Genomic DNA, 20,504 nt, shown 5'->3' with positions numbered 1-20,504 from the left:
CAGGAAGAGCCTATGGGGTATTTTCTTACCAAGCCAAATTCACAAGTTAATATTTTTGGAAAATTTGAATGGATGGCAGGAAGGAAGGAAATACAGGTGATTAACAGAGTTACAGTCTAAAATAAATATACTCTGGCTTCTGTCATCATCTAGCAGCTTAAGATCCAGAGCACAACCATGGGAAAAGCAGAACATTATTCCAAGCATAGCTTCAAAGTAGGAGGGTTGGAGGGCCAGTTTTAAGGGGCTTGAATCTGTCACTGTGTACCAAGGAAAGACTTTGTTGTTCCAACTGCCTGTTGCTTTGAAGTTGCAGAGGCAAGAGGAAAAATTCTTTGGCCTCATTCATCCACCAGAAGAATGTGGACCACCAGTTGCTATTTGAATAAGAATACTTAATAAAAGATCAACCTAGTCCCAAACCCAATTTTAAACCATCTGGTTCTGGGGTTCAAGAACAACCCCCCCTCTTCTGCCTTCCTTTCCCAATATGTGTATATATCCCTTCCTATAATTACTAAATACCAGGACCTAGATGTCTCCTAAAGCTAATGCACTGTATATTGTAATCTCAAGTGTAAAGAACTCAAATGTAAAGATTTATAATTTCAGTTCCTGATAGAGGGTTTGACCCCCATAGAGTAAGATCTGGCTACTCACATCTGAGGAATCCCCAAAGGGATGACACGGGTCATCTGGAACCTACCTCCTAATGATCAATTTCCTAATACGTCTTTTCTTTTTAGTTTCCAAGTTTGATTGGAAGTTTGGTTTCTTTCTCTCTCAAACTCTCTTTGAATTGCAATGAGTCAGGAAGATACACTAAGGAAGAGAAAGAGACAAAGAAAGATTAGTTCCATCAAAATAAGTTGCAATCTTGAACACGAGTATTGACAAACTGTTAGCCTGATCCATTGGAAGGACAGTTCTCTCCCCAGCAGTTCCTGCTTGTTACCTGCTACACAGCCAATTCTGCTAATCCACTGTAATCCATGGGAACAAGGGGTTTTACTTCCAGGAGATATAACTCACCACACTAAGAATATTTTATTGTTCCTATTTCTAAAATCTAAGCTACCCAGAGTCATTTGGGAATCTTGAAATTGCTTGTAAGAGGGGGAGACCACTGTATAGGAGATGAGATAAATGAGGCTCATTCAAAAGAAGCCAGTGTTTTAATTTAGCCAACACAACTTTACCAATATTACTTTAGATCAGCTTTTCTCAACCTTTTGACCCTGGAGGAATCCTTGAAAAATCCTTGATTTTTCAGGCCTCGGGGAACCCCTGCATGTTCAGGCTCAAGTATAGGCCAGACGTTACAAAATTATTATATTTGTTTCATGTATAGGCCTGTATATATGCATTAACAGTGTTCTTAAACTAAAAATAAAGAATGAAACTTACCTTTTTAATGTGAAGTTGCTTCAATTTGAAATAATTTTTTTAATAAATTGTGATCTCAATCGAAGTGAATATTTGTAGCTCAGGGTTGAACTGTGGAGTCCTTGGTGCTCTCTGAGCCTTGTTGTTTTCTTGCAGATGTTTCATTGCCAGACTGGGCAACATCTTCACTGCTCAGAGAGCAAAGCCCACTCCCTTTCCACACTGAAGGTGTTGCCTAGTCTGGCAATGAAACGTCTGCAAGAAAACAACAAGGCTCAGAGAGCACCAAAGACTCCACAAATCCTGATCTCCCAGGGAACCTCTAGTGACCACTTGTGGAAACCTAGGATGCCATGGAACCCTGGTTAAGAAACCCTGCTTTAGATGTTGTGATGTGCTGTGCACTAACTGAAAGGCAACACACAGAAAAATGGAATGTATAAATGATTAAAAGTGAAACATGAATTGGGAAGCAAATGTAAAATGTCCAAAGATCCTAACTGAAGTTGCTGTAACCTTCTCACAGACCTAAAATGTTATTATTTTAATAATAACATTTACCAAACCAAACAACTACATTCCCAAGGCCTTAAAAATTTTGCTTTGCAGCCAGAAAGTAACTTGGCTGACATAAATGGATAGGTGTAATGGTATGTGGGAATGACCTTGGGAGACAGGGAGAATTGCTGCAGTCAGGGCAGATAAGAGGCAGCTTAGCCTGCAACAGGAATCTGGGCATGGCAAATGTCTCAGAAGGGACCCTTCCTTGTTTCTTGGGCTGTAAAGGCAAGGGGGGAGAGATGTAATTTCATACTTGCAAGATTCTGTTAATGTAACCCTACAATAAAGTAGAATTAGTTTATCTGGGTGTGCTTCATGTCTGGACCACCTCGCAAGGCTGACAATAGGTGAAAGGGCACCATAGGCTGCTCTACCCCAAGAAGAAAGAAAGACAACTTAGCTCAGAACATCAAAGGTGCCTCAAAGCTGAGCCTGCTGCTGAAATGCAAAGCACTGTTAAGGAAATCTAAGCAACAGCTCTAATGTTTAGCAAGGCAGAGATTAAAGTCCTATGGCAGTAGGTGTCAGTTTATAATCATGATGATACCAAGATATCAAATCACATTGCAACATCACAATGCAAGCTCCACCCTTTGGGACTTGCATTGCATTGCAATGCCTCATGTCAGTCTGTCAGGGGCAGACAATGTTTCATCACTTGTCCCCCTGCCTATTGTGGATGCTGGTAAATGTATGTGGCATGAACAAAGGTGCTTGCTTCTTTATGCTACTTTTTAAAAAATGTGCTGCAAGATTAAAAAAATAAATGTATCAAAAGCACTGAATTAGTTATGAAGCATAATAATAGAAATTGTTAGAAACTGAAGCTTGAAGTTTTGACGGGAGGAGTTAAAAACATAAAGAAGGAAAACCAATCAAATCCTGAAAACTCTCATGAGAATCTTGAGTAGGCAGGAAAAAAATGGGAAATGAGGCAGATGTCTACCTGTATTATTTCCAAATGTTTTCAGCTTCAGGCAGAGACTTATATAGAGATAAATTGTTTCCTTAATCAAATGAAACAGATCTTTATTTCTCATGATGGAGGAGGAACTGGAAATGGGGGGTGTAGATTTGCTTTTCTTTGAATTTGTGTGATAAACGGCAGCTTCTGCTCCATGTATTCATTGAGGCCCAACTTTGCAAACCCACATTAAAAAACATAGACCCTCCATACTAGAGTCAGTGTGGGAACAGAGCGGCGATTACAGGCTGGAGTGGCAAGGCTGAAACCAGCCCTAATACAATTCGAGTCCCAAGTTTGAACTCTGGAAAGATGGTGAAGTTCAGAGAATGGTAACCACTGTAGTCACAACTGTGACTTTAATTTAATTTAAACACTCACTTGCACTGATGATGTTACCTAGACGGGTAATGAAATGTCTGCAAGCAAACAACCAAGCTCAGAGAACACCAAGGACTCCATAATTCAACCCTGAGCTACATTTAAAACTATATAACAGTATGCATGTTTAGGTTCTGTTTCTATCTTCGATCTGTATCTTTACCTGGAGGCTTTTATCCTCTTTGGGATTTGTCAGACAAGCCTGTTGTTAATTCTGTGGGATTCAAACCATCTACAAGGAACTGAACTCATGGACCTTCACACTTCAGATGACCATACAGAGTGCATTTGCTTTAGGAGTTATCTAGGTCCTGGCATTCAGAGGTTGCAAGAAAAGATACAGACAATATAGAAGCTCTCAGAATGGTATGTACATCTTCCCTTATGCTCTCAGACCAGAGAGATACAGATGTTACATTGTGCTATGCCCCATATATGCAGTTTTGGATGACTTCCACTCTCTGTGGAGGGGGGTGGCATTTCTTTATTTCTCTAGGAAGATGTCTGTGGTAGACTCTTTAAGTTAAGAAAGCTCTTTATAGCAAATAAATAGTTTGTGGCGAAAAACTGACATTAAATAACAGGTGTATAGTCAAGAGAATGGTCTTAAGGATATATTTTAAAACAATTGTGATTGTGATAAGATGATAATGGGGGTGGGTGTGATAAAATTGGAGTACCAAAGCAGGGACATGTAGTTCCTCCTATTTTTCAGGTCCTGATTCCTGCCTAACTAACACTCATTAAATAAAACATGAAACAGATCTACCTATTATAGAATATGGGTGGTGTATCCTTTTGACTTGGAGATACCAATTTTAAAGAACATTTTTTTCAGAAGAAACCGACATATCTTAAAAGTGGGTGACAGGTTTTTTTCAGATCAGAAAGACTAGTTCTGTCTCCATCTCCCTTCTGATGCACCCACCTGTTTGATGCTTGCCTAATGTGCAGCTGTAAGACGTTCATCTGCAGAAAGGGGCTATGCATCTCTCCCCGTACTTTGGCCAGTTCTTAACATTCATATTACCTTTAAGAACTTAAGGTTGTAAATTATGATATCCAGAACAGAGCAACCATAGCTGCATGCTTTTGTTTAAAAATATACCCCTTTTCTGCCTGGGTTCTCAGGTACAAATAGTCCTCAACTTATTCCTCATTCATTTAGCAACCGTTCAAAGTTATGATGGCACTGAAAAAAAGTGACTTACGACTGGTCCTCACACTTACAACCATCACAGCATCCCATCAGTGGTTACATGATCAAAATTCAGGTGCTTGGCAACTGGCATGTATTTACAATGGTTGCAGCATCCTGGGGTCATGTGATCACCATTTTTGACCTTCCCAGCTAGCTTCCAACAAGCAAAGTCAATGGGGAAGCTGGATTCACTTAATGATCACATTATTTGCTTAACGACCATGGCAAAAAAAGGTCATAAAAATCAGGCATGACTCATTTAATGACCACCTCCTTAGCGATGGAAGTTCCAGTCCCAATTGTGGTTGTAAGTTGAGGACTACCTGATAAAATTCATGGCTGACTTACAGTCCAACTCTCTGCTTATTTATTCAGCAGTATCTGATTAAATCAGTGAGACTCACTCACATGGAACTGTGCAGAAGATTGCCATGGTGAGTATTCTCTTAGCATCAGCCAAGGAAAACATATTGATCATTGAAAAATCCTAAGAAATCCTACCAAAAATGTTTCAGTCCTCTCACTGCTTGCCCATTATATAGATGCAGTTAAGATTGTTTACACCTTCAAAACTGAAGCTTCAGTTTAAACATGATTTAATTAAATCATCACTTCAAATAACATCTTGAATTCAACATGCTGAATCCAGTGCCTTCATATTAATCAGTGAAGATTCAATGAACTTCTGTACATGCACACATACGTGTTTATTGAATCAAAGCTTAATTGTAAATTGGATCATGGCTGACTGGCCTACCTTTAATCCTGATTTTGTATTGTTAGCTAGTTTAGATATACACCCCCAATTCCAGACTTTGTACTTGCAATGTAAAAGACAAAGAATAGTTAAGAGAAGATGAAAAAGAGAGCTTACATTCTAAGTGGCAGGAATAAAACTGGAGCAAGCCATGGCTACAGTCCTGATTACTTCACCAGTGTTTAAAAAGTTGGGAAAACTGGATTTAACTAGCCATTTGCCTTTAATATCCATAATAAACACCTTTTCAATTCTTGAAGTGTTCCACTTTAATTCCAATAATCTGCCTATAAATGCTTGTGCACTAAATCCAGATGCCGTTATATCTACTGATTGTTGTGAAGAGTTAGACTGCTTGATAACCCTCACCTTGATGAATATTGCTTTTGCTAGATTGCAGTCTGGCTGGCAATGCACAAGAAAAAGGACTGTTTCAGACTGTAGAATTTTATCCTAACTCCACCTGTAAGCCACAACACAAGGAAGCTTTGTGTTTCCACAGGTGAAGCCTGCACACCCAGAGCTCTCTGAAATTATTTTTTGCTTCAGTAATTACTGCTGCAAGAAAAACATCTCTGTAACCTCCCTGCCCTCAAAGTCCAAAGAATCTGCACCACATGTGATTCTTCTTCCTGTACACATTGATGTCATGCTTCTTGTTGAGACTGTAAGTGCACTAGCACCTTGATCTGCTTTCCCTTAAAAATAGTCAATACCATTAGCATCGAAAGCTGACTATCTCCAAGCAAGCATGAAATTATGTCCTGATGGACATTTCTTGAGGTTGTTAAGATACTAGAAACTCTTTACAATCTTGATACTTTTTTATGCAGTCTAAAATATTTTTTCAGCCCATCTTTTTATTCTTCTCACATTCAGGCTAGGTATTTAAGCAAACGGATGCAAATTCCTCTTAAAGAACTAAAATGCAATGTCTGAGGTTTTGTGTGTTGAAACCAAATGGTGCTGGAAAAAAAAAGAAAACCTTAAACCCTAATGCATATAAACTTTAAACTAGTTGAAACAAGACTTGCCTACCAATGAAGGTGGCACTCAAAAATAAGCCTGAAATATCTATGGGTGAGAGGCAGTTTGATTATTCTTTTGACATGCATGTACAAGGGAAAACACCAAGGAAGTATTCTGAAGAGAAAAAAAGTCATTTGGAAGCAGTCTTTGAAGTTGGAATTGCACACGATATAGCATAGAAGATTGGGGGGGGGAACTTAGAAGCCACATTAGTTTAGTTTTTTGGTTTATTGTTACAGCCAACCACAAGTCGAGAAACCACATTTTAAAAGCATACCTAGATGATGTGGATGTTGGATTTAGACTAGGGAGCTCTGGATTCGGATGCTACTTAGACACAACATTTCTGAGGACACAAGATACAAGTAAATAAAAGAAGTCAACTTCTCTCCTGTAGTTCTCATTTCTTTCTACCTCCCAAAGATCTTTATATATACACGCATGGGATATTACTTTCTTAGATGAGTAAAAGGTGTGCAAACAACATTTACCCCATGGGATAGCAGAATAATGACAATAGCAGGAGACTTTTCAAGGCTCTGGGCTATGTTACAATGCATCATACTGACAACTGTTCTCCTTGAACCGCACAGGTCACTGAAAGGACTGCATAAAGTGCACTCTTCCACTTTTCCATATGTGAAAGACATCCAGAGTGAAAACTCCACAATGGCAAAGCCATGCATTAAGAGCAACTCATCAAAGGCCAAGCAACTATCTTGACTTCAGCAAATCACGTTTTAATCACCAGGCTACCTGAGCAATGGATGCAAGCTTGTGTGCTCTTAGAAGTGTAGATGGGCCAATCCTTGGTTTTGCTATCTAAGCTAAAGACTATGCAGGAGTCTTTGTAACTAGAAGTTACAAATTGGCCACAATACATTTAGCTTGTATTTAGAAGGATCAAGGTATAAAGTTCTGGAATACTTTTCCCATTACAGTTGTGGTGACAATGTATCAGTCTGAAAAACTGGAACTGCTAAACTAATGCTCAAATTTGAATTTTTGATTTCTTGAGAGTAGGGGATTTCTTCCTTGATTGTTGTGATGAAGAACCAAATTATACTGGAGCAGTCACTTCTTCACTGAAGTTGTAGAGGAACAAGAACCTCTTTGTGTGGTTCAGGGCTACACCACCTTTGGCAGCTATAGAATTTTAAAACTCTACTGTACGTGTTCTCATAAACTTCAGGGGCTTGCTGATTTTCAAAATGGCTGCTGTGGTGGGTATGGCATGTCACAGAGCACCCATTACCAGAAGGCAATGAGGTTGCTGATCTCCATCTTATCTGGTCCTTCTGGATATTCTAACCACCCACAATTTAGACTTGCCTTTTTTCCTGACTGGTAGGCTATGGCAATCCTCCATTTTTGTTATGCCACCATGGTTTATAAAGGAGCCCAGGGACATTCTGGAGGTGGGGGGAGAGGAGAGGGAAAGAGAGAGAAATTACAATCAGATAGGGCAGGAGCCCACGTATGCCAGAGATTATGCCCAGAAGTAGTTTTGGTCCCTCTAAGCACCATTATGCTTATTCTGATTGGCTTCCATTACAATGGCTGGAGACTCTGAAGCTTCTCATTCACACAAAAATAAATTGCTTCATTATATCTGACAGAATTGTTGTTTGGCTAGAAGTCAGAACTGGGATTGTTAAAAAAAAATCCACAGCTAGAGCTTTTCTGCCTCTTGATTTAGCCAGTATCAAAACCACCAGAAACAGGTCTCTCTCTCTTACACACACACACCCAGGGTCTTCCCCAATCTTTCAGTTTCAACTGGAAATAACACAGCTCGTTTTTTTTCCTCTCCCTTTTAGAGTACACCAAAGTCAAATTTTGGTTTATGGAAGAACTCTGCTCAGATTGGCATGTTAAATGTCACCAGTCCCTCTGGTGGGAGGAGATGGGCAGTGACAAATCTGATTGACAGACAGACAGACAGACAGACGTGGAAGTTCTCAGTCTTGTCCATCGGCATTATGTCAAGTCACCCAAAGCTAGTTCTGCTGCCATACTTTCTGAAATGCATTTGCTCTGAATGGCACACGGTTCATCCTGGCAACTGCTTTAGTGTTCTTCCCTCTCATTCTTGACTCAGCAGAAAAGGCAATTTGATCTTGAAAAGGAGGGGGTTGTGTGCCTCAATGGATTATAGAGCCTTAAGCAGGGCTGGCTCTAGGTCTGGGCAACCTAGGCAGTTGCTGGCTGTGCCAAATTTCAGGGAGTGCCAACATTGAAGAGACTTCTGAAATACACAATAAAAAAGTGAAAAGTGGTAATGGCACAATCTGTGTGCCAGTGTGCCTGCTCAAGGGTCAAATATGATTTTGCAAAATTGTTGCCAAATGACAACGGGTGCTGATGTAATTAACATAGGGTGAAATAGTAAATAGGGTGAACATGTCCGAGAACAGAAAAAAAATTGTCCAGAGCTGAAAATTAGCATAAAGATCATGAACTCGAAAAAAGAGGGAGCCTTTTTGAAATCCTAACAAAATCAGAAGATAAGCCAAGCCATAGGGGGTGCCAGAATATGACTTTGCCTAGGGAGCTGGCCCTGGACTTAAGGAGGCTTCCATGGGTACATTAACCTTCATCTTTGAAGCAACCACCTCCCTTTAGGTTGATATCCCTATTAATAAAGCCAAGAAAACCAAAAAAGAGCTGAAGCCAGAGGGGTGGTTGCCCACACAGCTGAGGCAAAATGGATGAGGGAGGTTCTTATGTGGTCAATTAGAGCTGAGCAGATCACAGTCTCTGATCACATCACCCCCAGTTATGTCAACAAGGTGCCCCAGATGGCCTGTACAGGAAGCTTTGTGTGGAGAGAAGAAAACTATACCCCTCCCACAACCAAACACTTAAAGATGATTCTACATTGCCTCAGCAGTGGGGGGAGGATGAAATGGAGGTGATCTCATGAACACATGACCCTCAGACATAATTTGTAAGGTATCTTGTGCCATGGTAAGCAGGATGCAAGGTCAAGGCCACAGATAAGCTTTATGGGCAACTCTGTATTTGTTCCTGGAGCTCAGTTAAAATGTGTTCTGGTTCCCCCTACCCCCAAATTTGCTTTTAAGAATTTAGACAAGACAGTTCTTACATTTTTTTCTGTAAATGATGAACAGAATTACTGTTGGCTATCTGCACTAATAATGCACCACCTTTATTTGTAATCTCACTTGCTATGGTCCATTAAGACAAGAGGACTTCCTTGTGGCAGAGACACGCCTGTAAGAGAAGCTGTGTAACAGCACTACCACCATTAGGACATTTGTAGTAAATTCAAACGATGCAGAGTTATCCTTATTCGCCTTGTTGGTGTTCTTTCTTCTGGATGATGTTTCACCCTATGATCAGCTCCTTTCAAAATGTCACACAGAAGACATGACAATGGAACATAAACAGCAAAATATTCACTTTTTAAGGTAACTTTATTTAGATGGTATAATCCCGGTTTGGCTTTAGTTCCCCCCAAATCTTAAGTCTCAAGTTTATCCTGTAAATGCTGCTCCTCTATCAAACTGCTGTACAAAAAAGTAACATTTATCCAATACAATTTAGTAAGTTCGATTTATACAATTGAATAAGTTTTAAAAAAGCAAAGAACTGATTAGCTGGCAAATAACATCTTTTTAAATTTATGTTATCCCAAAATGGCACCCAAAAAGCAGTTTTTAAAAACCTTTAGTCTCGAGACAATTAAACTGTATGTAATTCTTCAGAAATCAAAAGGTTCAGTACCCAAGTACTTACATGCTGAAGAAAAGAGGATTAATTGCTTGTTAAAAATTGGACATAAGATCTGCTGTTCATAATGGCAGTTGATTGAAACAGTTCAAGTATAACTCAAATTATTACTGATTGCTCTACGCAAGATCTCTCCCTTTTGAATCTGAGGTCATGCAACAGGGAGCCAGATGATTTGATTAATTGTGTTTCACTCCCAGTTTAAAAGTTTCCTCCACCCCTTGAGGACCCTGTGGGACACAAATATACACAGGAATGTAGGGTTTCAGATATATGACCCACTCCACTCACAGAACTCCCACTGCCTCATTCGGCTGTGATCCATGACATAACTAATAACAGTTTTCCAAAGAGATATGTGCATACTATGGGCAACTAAACCACAGAAAGGTAGATAGGTAAATTTGTAGTTAAGTAGCTATACATGTTAACTTTGCACATAGCCTTTAAATGTCAAACACCTATGAGTGCATAAATTAAGGTGCAAACAACTAGTTTGAAGTGTGTCCCGAAGTCTTAACTTCAACGTTACACACAAAAATCTACATTACCCAAACTTTCTTGTTCAATGAAACTGTCAGGCTTGCTGATACCCAGTATCATGTTTATACATAAAAAAAGTGGCAATAGAAAGACAAAGTTCTGAAGCAAAAGAGAAACAGCAGAATTAATTCACACATTTTGGAAAGATTACAAGACCACATCCTCCAAGAACCTATTAGAACTAAACTTTGCATAGAGTGAGCAAAATGGGCAGACCATTCTCTAATTTATGGAATGAGCCAATGAATACATATGGTATCTCAAAGACAGGAAATATGAAATTTCTATCAGGAAGACAGCCTTTGTAAAAAAAAATACATATTTGTTCCTATAAAGTTGCAGTTAAATTGATAGATTAAATTGGTGTTTGACAATGGACAGCCCACACACAACCCTCTACCAAGCCTTTGATCCTTGCATGAAAGGTTGACCCACTTGATCCAATGAGGTAAAACACCCTTGTACACAAGATTCCAAGTAGTTTGGCCTAGAGGAGAGGAAATGAACAGCAGGTACTATATAAGAACTTGCCTATCCCAGGGTTAAATATTTGTGAACTAGACAGCAGCGATAACTTCAAATTAATCCTAATACAGAAGCCAAGAAAAAGCACTCTTGGATTAAAAATGCACGTTGTGATAAAACAGAAATTATCAAGATTGACGTATCATTTACTGAACAGCTTTCACATTGGGACATGACTAGAAGCCTCTTGTATAATTTATCCTATTTCCTTGTTGTTCCCCATATAATTAGCCCAAGGACAGTTAATCCTATTGCAAGTATGAGAATAAGGATGCATATTTTCTTCCGGGACTTGCGCTGAATGAAGGGAAAAAAAGGACAGTATTAATATAACTTTCCAGAGGTCCAGAAATGCACATTCTATCACTGGATGATCATCCCCCTGCTCTCCCCCAAAATTGCACTTACGGAGCTGCATTTGCCTGATTCATCCCTGGGCTTTTATGTCCTAGATTCCCTCCAAAAAACCCTACTGAGAGGAAAAGAACACCAGCCCATCCCTTTTATACAGGCAGAGATTTTCAAAGGGCAAATGGTCCAGTCATGCAAGCATCCCAACATGCAACTTGAACTCCAGACATAACCTGAAGTATGAAATAGCAATAACTGAATCATTGCTGAGTATAATAAAAGGCACGATAATATAACTGTACAGGTAGTCCTCATTTAGCGACCACAATTGGGACTGGCAACTCGGTCATTAAGTGAAGTGGTTGCTAGGTGAAACTGCAAGTGTGCTTATGATCTTCTTTCAGCTTTCCTTTGCTGTATAGACCTGTGAAGGTCATAAATGTGGTCATAAAATTACTTTTTCGTCACTGTCATAACTGCGAACGGTTGCTAAACAAGGCAGTTGCTAAACGAAGACTTATTATAACTTATAGCTGAATGCAGTTTTTATACTTCCCTGAGGAATGGCACACTCTCACTAAGAAGGATGTCTCCTGTCAATAAACTCTGGCTAGCAAAGGGTAACAAATACAGCAAACTGTGTCCTTTGCATGCACTAAAAGCATTTCCTACCACTGCTTGGCTGCAATCCAAGCAGTCTCAAGGCAAACTATTGAAGCTGAAGAGCTCAAGGAAAAAGAGGGAACTGAGTTACAGTGGCAAAAATCAGACTACATGGATGCTTGGCCTGCATCAAAACTTTGGTCTCCAAGGCAAGGAAGCATTGCCTTTGAAAGCCAGGAGAGGTGCAAAGGTCTGCCCTTTAAGTTAATCTGAAATGTAAAATTTAAACTCTTAATAGAATACATGGAAAATGTCTAAAATACAGGTAGTTCTCGTTTTGCAACTGCCTTAGACAGCGATTCTTCGCAAATACGACAGTAATGAATGATAATAAAAAATTCATTTTCCAACCAAAGCTTCCACTAATGACAACAGAAGCCTTCAGTGTGAAACTGATTAAGGTCTGGTCAATTGCAGGCAGCAGCTGCCAGCCAGCTGGAGGATTCTAATCAACTAATTAAGGTCACAAAGCTGAGCTTCTTAACTTTGGGTTAGCACTTTTTAGGGAGTACTATGCTGAGGAGAAAAGCAGCTCAGGAAGAGATCGCTTGTTTAGGCAATCTCTCTATCTTGCAAGGGGGCAAAAAGAGGTAAAAAAACCAGGTCAGGTACAGGACACTGCAGGAGAACTTTATCTAAATGAGACAGCAGAAACCGGTGATCTTTGCAGCATCTTTCTCTCTCTCTCTCTCGATCTGTCATGTGTTCACTTAGCGACCATTTCACTTAATGACCAAGTCATCGGAACCAACTGCAGTTACTAAATGAGGAATACCTGTCGTATTTTCACTTGTGGTAATGTTTACCTGGTACTCTGATGCTCTTGACAACTGCTGGTTTGCTTGCTGAACATGGACTTCAGCCGTTTCTACATTAGCTTCTATGCTATCTTTGGGAATGGAGGAAAAAAAACATTACAATTGTCCTCTGAAGTCAACATGCATACAGAGAAATCTTGCTCTGAGTCTTTATATCTTTAGATCCATTTTGTAACTTTTGAGATAAATCCCAAGAACAATTATTTGAAAATATATTAAATTAAAAGCAAGGACAACGGTACAGGTTCCAACAAATACAGGATGCTGCTGGAAATGCCTACTTTAACAATGTCCTGATACCAGGAAAATCTGTGTTTTCTGTTCCTGACAATAGGAATCAAGGAATCAAGGTAGAGAAAGAGACCAAACACTACTTAAAAAGGGGAGGAGGTATGTTGAATTACATGTAAATTATGGGGTGGAGGGGAGAAAGTGAATCTGCACATGACTGGGATTTTAGTGGAGCCCTTTGTTGTTGTTGTAGTTGCGGTTGTTTTGAAGCATAATTCCACGTATACTGTATTCTTTTTACTTATGGATGTCACTTCCCATATTGTAATCGCATCTTTTATGAAATGAGCTATGAATAAACAATGCAATAAAAGAGATTTTAAAAACCTCAATCCTCATCCATTCTGTGCACATTTTTAAAAAATTCTAACTAGACGTTCTTCTTTTACAGGTAATCCTCACTTAATGACCATTCATTCAGCGACCATTCAAAATTACGACGGCACTGAAAAAATGGCCTTACCACCTGCACCCGAAATTACAACTGTTGCAGCACCCCCTCAGTCACGTGATCAAAATTCGGTCGCTTAGTAGCCTGCCCGCATTTACGACTGTGTGGGTGCTTCAATTGTCCCCACCCATCTCCCCCCCAATCTCTGCCCTTTTGGAAGGCCTGCAACCTGCCTTGGGGGTGGGAAGCCCACCCACACAGCGCAAGGTGTCCCGTCTTGTCCCACCCACACCAATAGCAAGCTCCACCCTCCCCAGCCTGCATTCCTTCACCCAGCTGCCTCCTCTCCCGGTTCCCCGCACCTATCTTTGTTTTTTTTACTCAGCTGCCACAGGCGAAGCAAAAATGCCTGGCTGCCTTTGCTGAGTCTTTTTCAGACCCAGCTTCTCGATCATTTCTTCAGAATGCTATCTTCTCACCTTATCTTATCATCTTATCACTGAGAAGATAGCATTCTGAAGGGAGCCAGTGGAAGAAACAATTGGGAAGCTGGGTCTGAAAAGGACTCACAAAAGCAGGCAGCTGGTAATGCTTCTCCTGCAGGGATTGAATGAAAAAGGCAAATGTAGGTGTGGGGAACAGGGAGAGGAGGCAGCTGGGTGAAGGAATGCAGGCTGGGGATAGCTTGCTGTTGGCAACCTCAGGCCCGCGCAGGTGGGATGGGACGTCTTGGGCTGTGCAGGTGGGCTTCCCACCCCCCAAGGCAGGGTGCAGGGCTTCCAAAAGGGCAGAGATGGGGGGGAGATAGGCAGGAGGGAGTTGAAGGCAGTGTTCAAGGCTGGGAGGAACCAAGCCCAGAATGGTTTGGCTTGGGGTGGGTGTTCAGGCTAACGGTGGGTAAAATTCACTTAACGATGGCAAGGGGAATTGGTAGGATTGACATTGCTAAGCAGTGCCACCTCGCTTTACAACCGCATGGCTTAGCAATGGAAATTTCAGGCTCAGTTACCATTGTTAAGTGAAGACTATCTGTAAAGTATTATTCCACTATGCATCCTGATCATTATATCTCCCTGTAATCTAATGCTACAGGAAATAAAGCTCCAGGGCAACCTGAAAAATTCTAGTGAACAATTTAATAAGCTCTAACCCTTGAATATTCTTGTTCCCAATGAAAGAGAGCACCTGCTGTTGCGTGGAGGCACCTGTATGTCAGCTGATGTTATACTGAAAATGAATGAGGCAGTCCCCAACTGACTGCCCCCTCCAGATAATTTGGGCTAAAACTCTCATCCCAGCTATATAACATGGCCAAGGACCATGAGGCTACTGAGCCTTTCAAACCAACCTCACTTCAGATTCCTGATAAACCATATTTCCTCTTAACGCAGGTCTTTTTTCCAATTAACTCTAGATTTCCCCCCACTGCTATAACATTTATACCTATAAAAGCTAACACAATATAACTACTGTGCCCAAATGTGGCCCCCAAAAAAAGCAAGTTCTCAAAAGGTTGACCAAAAGATTAACCTTTGCTTACCTATCACATCACCTTGTTCATGAATCATCATCCCCAAATCTTTAAATATTTCATTTATGTCAAGAATGTCTGCCTATGAACAAAGAAACTATATGAAAACAATGTTCAGCCCAGAATAATGCAACCACAGGAACAAACTGCAAGCACTTTAGCATAGACAGAGGGGAGGAAATAGACGCAGGATAGAGATGCTTTGATGAAACAGCTAGTCCGTAAGTAATTTTCAACTTGTACTATGTTTGAGAAGAGTAGACAACCACCCTTGGAGATCCTAAATTTGAAGGCAGGATAAAAATTATGAATGAGTTGCTTACCAACACAGATTATATATGGATGGTAACAGTGAACCATGGTAATCACCTATTGAAATTATCACATATACTGCATATCGTGTAGGATACACACACCGATATCAGTATCACATGCATGAGAAACCTTCGTACGTGTGCGTATGTTGTTTAATTAAAGCCAAAAATAAAAACAACGGAAAGTAAAACAAAGTACAATAAATGTGTTCCAAATATTGAATGTAAGCATGAACACAACTGTGTTCATCTTGGCAATATTTAAAAGTATAATTTTAGCCTTAATTCTTCCAATCATTTAAAAACCAAAGAGATACCATGAGTCAGAACACAACACTTAGAAGGATTCTGAGGCAATTATTTAATACATTTTTATATGATACAGCAATGGCGGGGACAGAAGTGTCGAGCAATTCAAAGTCTTTGGATTTTACAAATGGAGAAAAGCACGGCATACTTTTGTGCTAGCAAGTTCTCCCTGCTGAGCATGTGGGTCATGCTTATGTTATTCTATAGCAGCATTTACCCCAAACTGGGAAACTGCATTTGTGTTAGGATTCAGACTCTAACTCCCAATGGGAGCTGACATCCTAACATATCTGGAAGGTACAAGATTACGAAAGACTATTCTAATGACGCACTGGTACCCATGAAGAAAGCAGAAACTTTAAAATCTTGTAAAGTGAGATGGTGCTATGTGGTGTCCTGAATATACCCATTTATTAATAGAGGAACTTACAACTTAAAAGGCAACAAGTTCCACCTCAGGATGTTTAAGTGCACAGCCGTATTAAGATAAATAAAATCTTGCTCCTGATCTCCCCACCCAGCGCTCACCTCCAGCTGCCTGATGGCTGATTCTCTCTCTTCAATAAGCCGAAGGTCATCTTCTGTGATTTCTTCATCTAGTACTTGAGTCTGAGGTTGGCTTTAAGTTAAACATACACAGAATACCGAAGTATATTATACACTGTTAGGCTGTTACATGTGGAAAAAATATATATCTTGACTCCATTAAAAGTGATCCACCATAAAATCAGGAGATCAGTAATCCCGAAGTGAGTAATGAGTCCAAGCAATCCTCCCAATATTCCTGCTTACTAAAATCTAACAGATCAGTCTCTCACAAAAGAAGCACAACATCCTGCATCCTTTTTTATTCTAACTACAAGATACATCTTAAAGGCTTCCTAAGAAACTTTGGGATGCGTTTTGCTCATAATATATACATTCAAACTGCAATCCTATAGACCAGTGTTTCTCAGCCATGGCAACTTGAAAATGTGTGGACTTCAACTCCCAGAATTCTCCAGCCAGTATGCTGGCTGGGGAATTCTGGGAGTTGAATTCCATGCATCTTCACGCTACCAAGCTTGAGAAACACTGCGATATCCCCTTCAGTGGAAGCAAGCTCCACCAAACAATTAACTAACTTCTGAGTCACAGGAGACCAGGAGAGCGAAAAGGAGGAGAAACTGTTATTCCACCCCAGCTCTGGGGAGCAAGATTCCAAAGATAAGGAGTCCATGTTGCTGGAACCCAAGGAGACTACCTGGACAGAAAATGCTTTTTACATTGTGTTCTTCCAACAGGATATTTCACCCCATCAAACCTTAATGCATGAATCAAGACTTGATAACTAGATTGTCTGCTGTCTGCTGCTGCTCTGGAACATCTCTCTGAAATTTGTTGGTGGAACAGATGCAGAATTTTTCTGCTGAGACTTGTCCTACATTCCAGTAAAGCGTGTCTATACCACTATTTTAACAACTTTCTAAAATAAGGCTATAAACAGCTTCTTCAATACTCCCATTGGGTCTTTAACTGATATCACAATTAATTTGTTTCACATAGGTCTTGGCATTTTAATCAGAGTTTTAGTGTACTGGACTCAACAGATTTTTCTAACATAGCTGTACCCTAATTACATGTACTCAGTGAGGGAACTCTATAGTCAATTTTCATATTTTACACAGACCATTCTACTAAATTTGTTCTGGAAAAAACTATGTGGGGCAGTATTCATACTGTCCTAGCCTTGGCAGTTTGGTTTCTGAAGCCTGTGTACACTTACAGGAAAGGGAGGAAAACCTTCTTAAATGTAGAATAAGTACTAAGAAGTACTAGGCGTGCCAGCATTGAAAACTGACCACTACTATAATAATCCACAAAATTTGGCTTGATTTTTCCTACTACAAAGAGATATACTACGGTCCCCATGGATGCTCCATATGTACATCAAGAGGATTCATGGGAAGAAGGTAATTTATTTATTTGTCATATTTCTTTACCACCCAACTTGTATAATAACGACTCTGTATTTTAACTCTATATTCTGTTTTTTTCGGGTATTAATGTGTATTGTTCAAAAGTCCCTGTTTGAATGGTCCATGGCCCATTATGACCTAAAATTGGAAGATTGATGTGGGTGGGGGATTAATAGTTGAAGCTGTAATATCTTCAGCTTCCACTATTAATCCCCCACCCACATCAGTCCTCCAATTTCTCCTCAAAGTGCAGGTCATAATAATGGGCCATGGACCACTCAAACAGGGACTTTTGAACAATATACATTAATACCCAAAAAAACAGAATATAGAGTTAAAATCATAGTGCACTTTGTAACACAGTAGTGTTATACTATTGTCTGCTTATTAGAGATGCAAGAATTTGTAATAAAATAAACAGAGGGTTTTTTTTTCATCGTTTATATTCTGTAAGTGGAATGTTTTCACATTCTATCAGATTTCTTACCTATCCCAAGATACAAGGGTTCCTTCTCTGTAGCTTTCTTCTGGGGCACCACCCTGTCAAATAATATAAAAATAACAACTTGCAACCTTGGAGGGGGAGTTGAATCTACTTCACTGTTCATCAGCAAGATTTAAGCACTTGATCAGATAAAAGAACAGATCTGGAGTTCTGGAGTTCCAAGTTAAACCCTGACCCAACCAGAAGAGCTCAGGGGAACTACAAAATACGGTTCTAGTGTCTGATATTAGAACATTGGTGTACCTGTGATAGAATGTGAGGGGGACCTTGGAGAACAGAGGGAAGAGATGCTGCCTAGGGAACAATCAGATAAAAGGAAGGGGAGTCCACAAGAGGGTAACAGTCTAAAGAAGAAAATTAGGAAAGATCTGCCCTGACCACTCAAGAGATCAATAGGGGGGGCGGGAGATTTGTAATTTCAGACTTGCAAGTTTCTGTTAATGTAGCCTTACAATAAAGTAGAATTAGTTCATCTAGTCGTGTTTCCTGTCTGGTTTACCTGGGAGGGCTGACAGTACCACCAGCATTCAACACTGTGTGATACTCAAATCCAAGCATAAATATGATTAGAGTACTGCTTAACACTGAAAATTTAAAAGACCAAAAAGAGTATTCCCAGCATCTTCCTGATTAAAACAAGGAATGAACATGTGTGCATTATAATAAAAACAGAAATTGGAGGATAATAGAAGTCAGAGAATGAAGGGAAAACAGAAAAGGGACACCATGAAGGTTGAAGAGTAGCCATCTGAGTGGGTTGGAAATATTTTATTTTCCTTTCCATTTTTAGAAAAAGGAATGGATGTCTGTCCAGGATGTCAGACAGACCTTATAATGTGCTACTAAAAAGAACTAGGATAGGATGCAACTACTTAGAATAGTAATATAAAGTAGGAACTCTTGCAGAGTAAAGCATCTTTTCTGATTACTATGATCTCTGAAAACCCTTCAGGGTGGTTGGGAAATCCCTCTAAACATTGTGAGATGAATACAAGAGTGATCCACTTTTAGATAATTCTTTCCTTCCATAACAGCTGTTCCATCCCCAATCCCAATCCTCTATAAAGGCATTTGGGGGGTGGGGGGGTAGAGGATAAAGAGATTTAAAAAATTAAAAAATCATCTTCTCTCAATTTTCAGTTCCCCTAAATTAGGATCAAGTTAATGCACCTCCAAGGTCAATACTAACTTGGAAAGGAAGCAGGACACTTCTTAGGATTCACTGCTCAATGCAGATTTCTGCTCCATAGAGCAGTGTTTCTCAACCTCAGCAACTTTCAGACGTGTGGACTTCAACTCCCAGAACTCCCCAGCCAGCCTGGCTGGGGAATTCTGGGAGTTGAAATCCACACATCTGGAAGTTGCTGAGGTTGAGAAACACTGCCATAGAGAAAACAGCAGAAAGCACTGATTAATTAATATATGCAATTATGCAGAGAGTTTTATAGTAAGTATTTACTTAGACAAGTATAAGATCCAATACCTGCACACCATATACCTATTCTATTCAGCTGTCTGTAAAGCCCCTCAAACTGACAAAAATGAAGGCCAAGCATCTTCCTTTCTAGGCCTACAAAGCCACTGTATTCAGATCTGACTTGGGCTGGTGTGATTCCTGGACACAAGAAAATCTCTCAAGTTATTGATTCCTCCTGTCCCAAACTATGTAATGTATAATTGATTGTGACTTCGGAACATCTGGCATTTGATCAACTTTTACTGCATTTCCCAAATGGACTTTAGTAATGGACTTCACACAGATGATATTAATACTGTACTCCATGCACTCTAAAATGTACATTGTAGTAAGAAAAAAAATGGTATTATCTATTTCAATTCTTCCATTATCTTCCGCAATAAGTAAAAGTGTTGATTAATATATACTTACCGATACCCTAGAACTGGCTCGAACTCTTGCTACAAATTCTCTCTCCTTCTCAGCAGCCTGTCTTTGGACTCGCTGGAAATTTGTAAGTGTCGTGGTGAATTCATTCACCAGTCGATCCTTTTGTAGTCTTCTCTGACGCTAAACAAAGAAGGCAAACAAACAAGAAAATCAAAATAGTTTCACTGTAAACCAACTCTTTAACTAACCTGAAGCTTTGGAGAATTTTACTTTCATTCATGTTCTACTGGAATTTGACAGGTCTCTACACAGAGACGGGGTTCAAATATCACATGACATCATTACGTTACACTATAACGTATCTGGGAAAGAAATGGTGAACTGAAGTTAACCACGGCAGAATGAATAGCTGGCGAGTATACCG

At 39.9% G+C, this 20,504-nt stretch overlaps 1 protein-coding gene across 1 annotated transcript in view; it reads right to left on the bottom strand.

The window, feature by feature from the left end:
* Window positions 1-9,700: 9,700 nt before the first annotated feature.
* STX7 (syntaxin 7) overlaps window positions 9,701-20,504 on the bottom strand; it is a 33,908-nt gene continuing 23,104 nt past the window's right edge. Inside the window, exons 5-10 of the mRNA XM_063309947.1 lie at window positions 20,123-20,260; window positions 18,217-18,269; window positions 16,300-16,390; window positions 15,158-15,230; window positions 12,924-13,006; window positions 9,701-11,400 (exon numbers count right to left, since the gene is read on the bottom strand). Of these exons, the coding sequence (XP_063166017.1) occupies window positions 11,305-11,400; window positions 12,924-13,006; window positions 15,158-15,230; window positions 16,300-16,390; window positions 18,217-18,269; window positions 20,123-20,260 (534 nt within the window). The 3' untranslated portion in view covers window positions 9,701-11,304. The remainder of the gene's footprint in view (window positions 11,401-12,923; window positions 13,007-15,157; window positions 15,231-16,299; window positions 16,391-18,216; window positions 18,270-20,122; window positions 20,261-20,504) is intronic.

Source organism: Candoia aspera, chromosome 1, assembly GCF_035149785.1.
Source record: "Candoia aspera isolate rCanAsp1 chromosome 1, rCanAsp1.hap2, whole genome shotgun sequence".
Classification (NCBI taxonomy): Eukaryota; Metazoa; Chordata; class Lepidosauria; order Squamata; family Boidae; genus Candoia; species Candoia aspera.
This window is presented reverse-complemented; position numbering and strand designations above follow the sequence as displayed.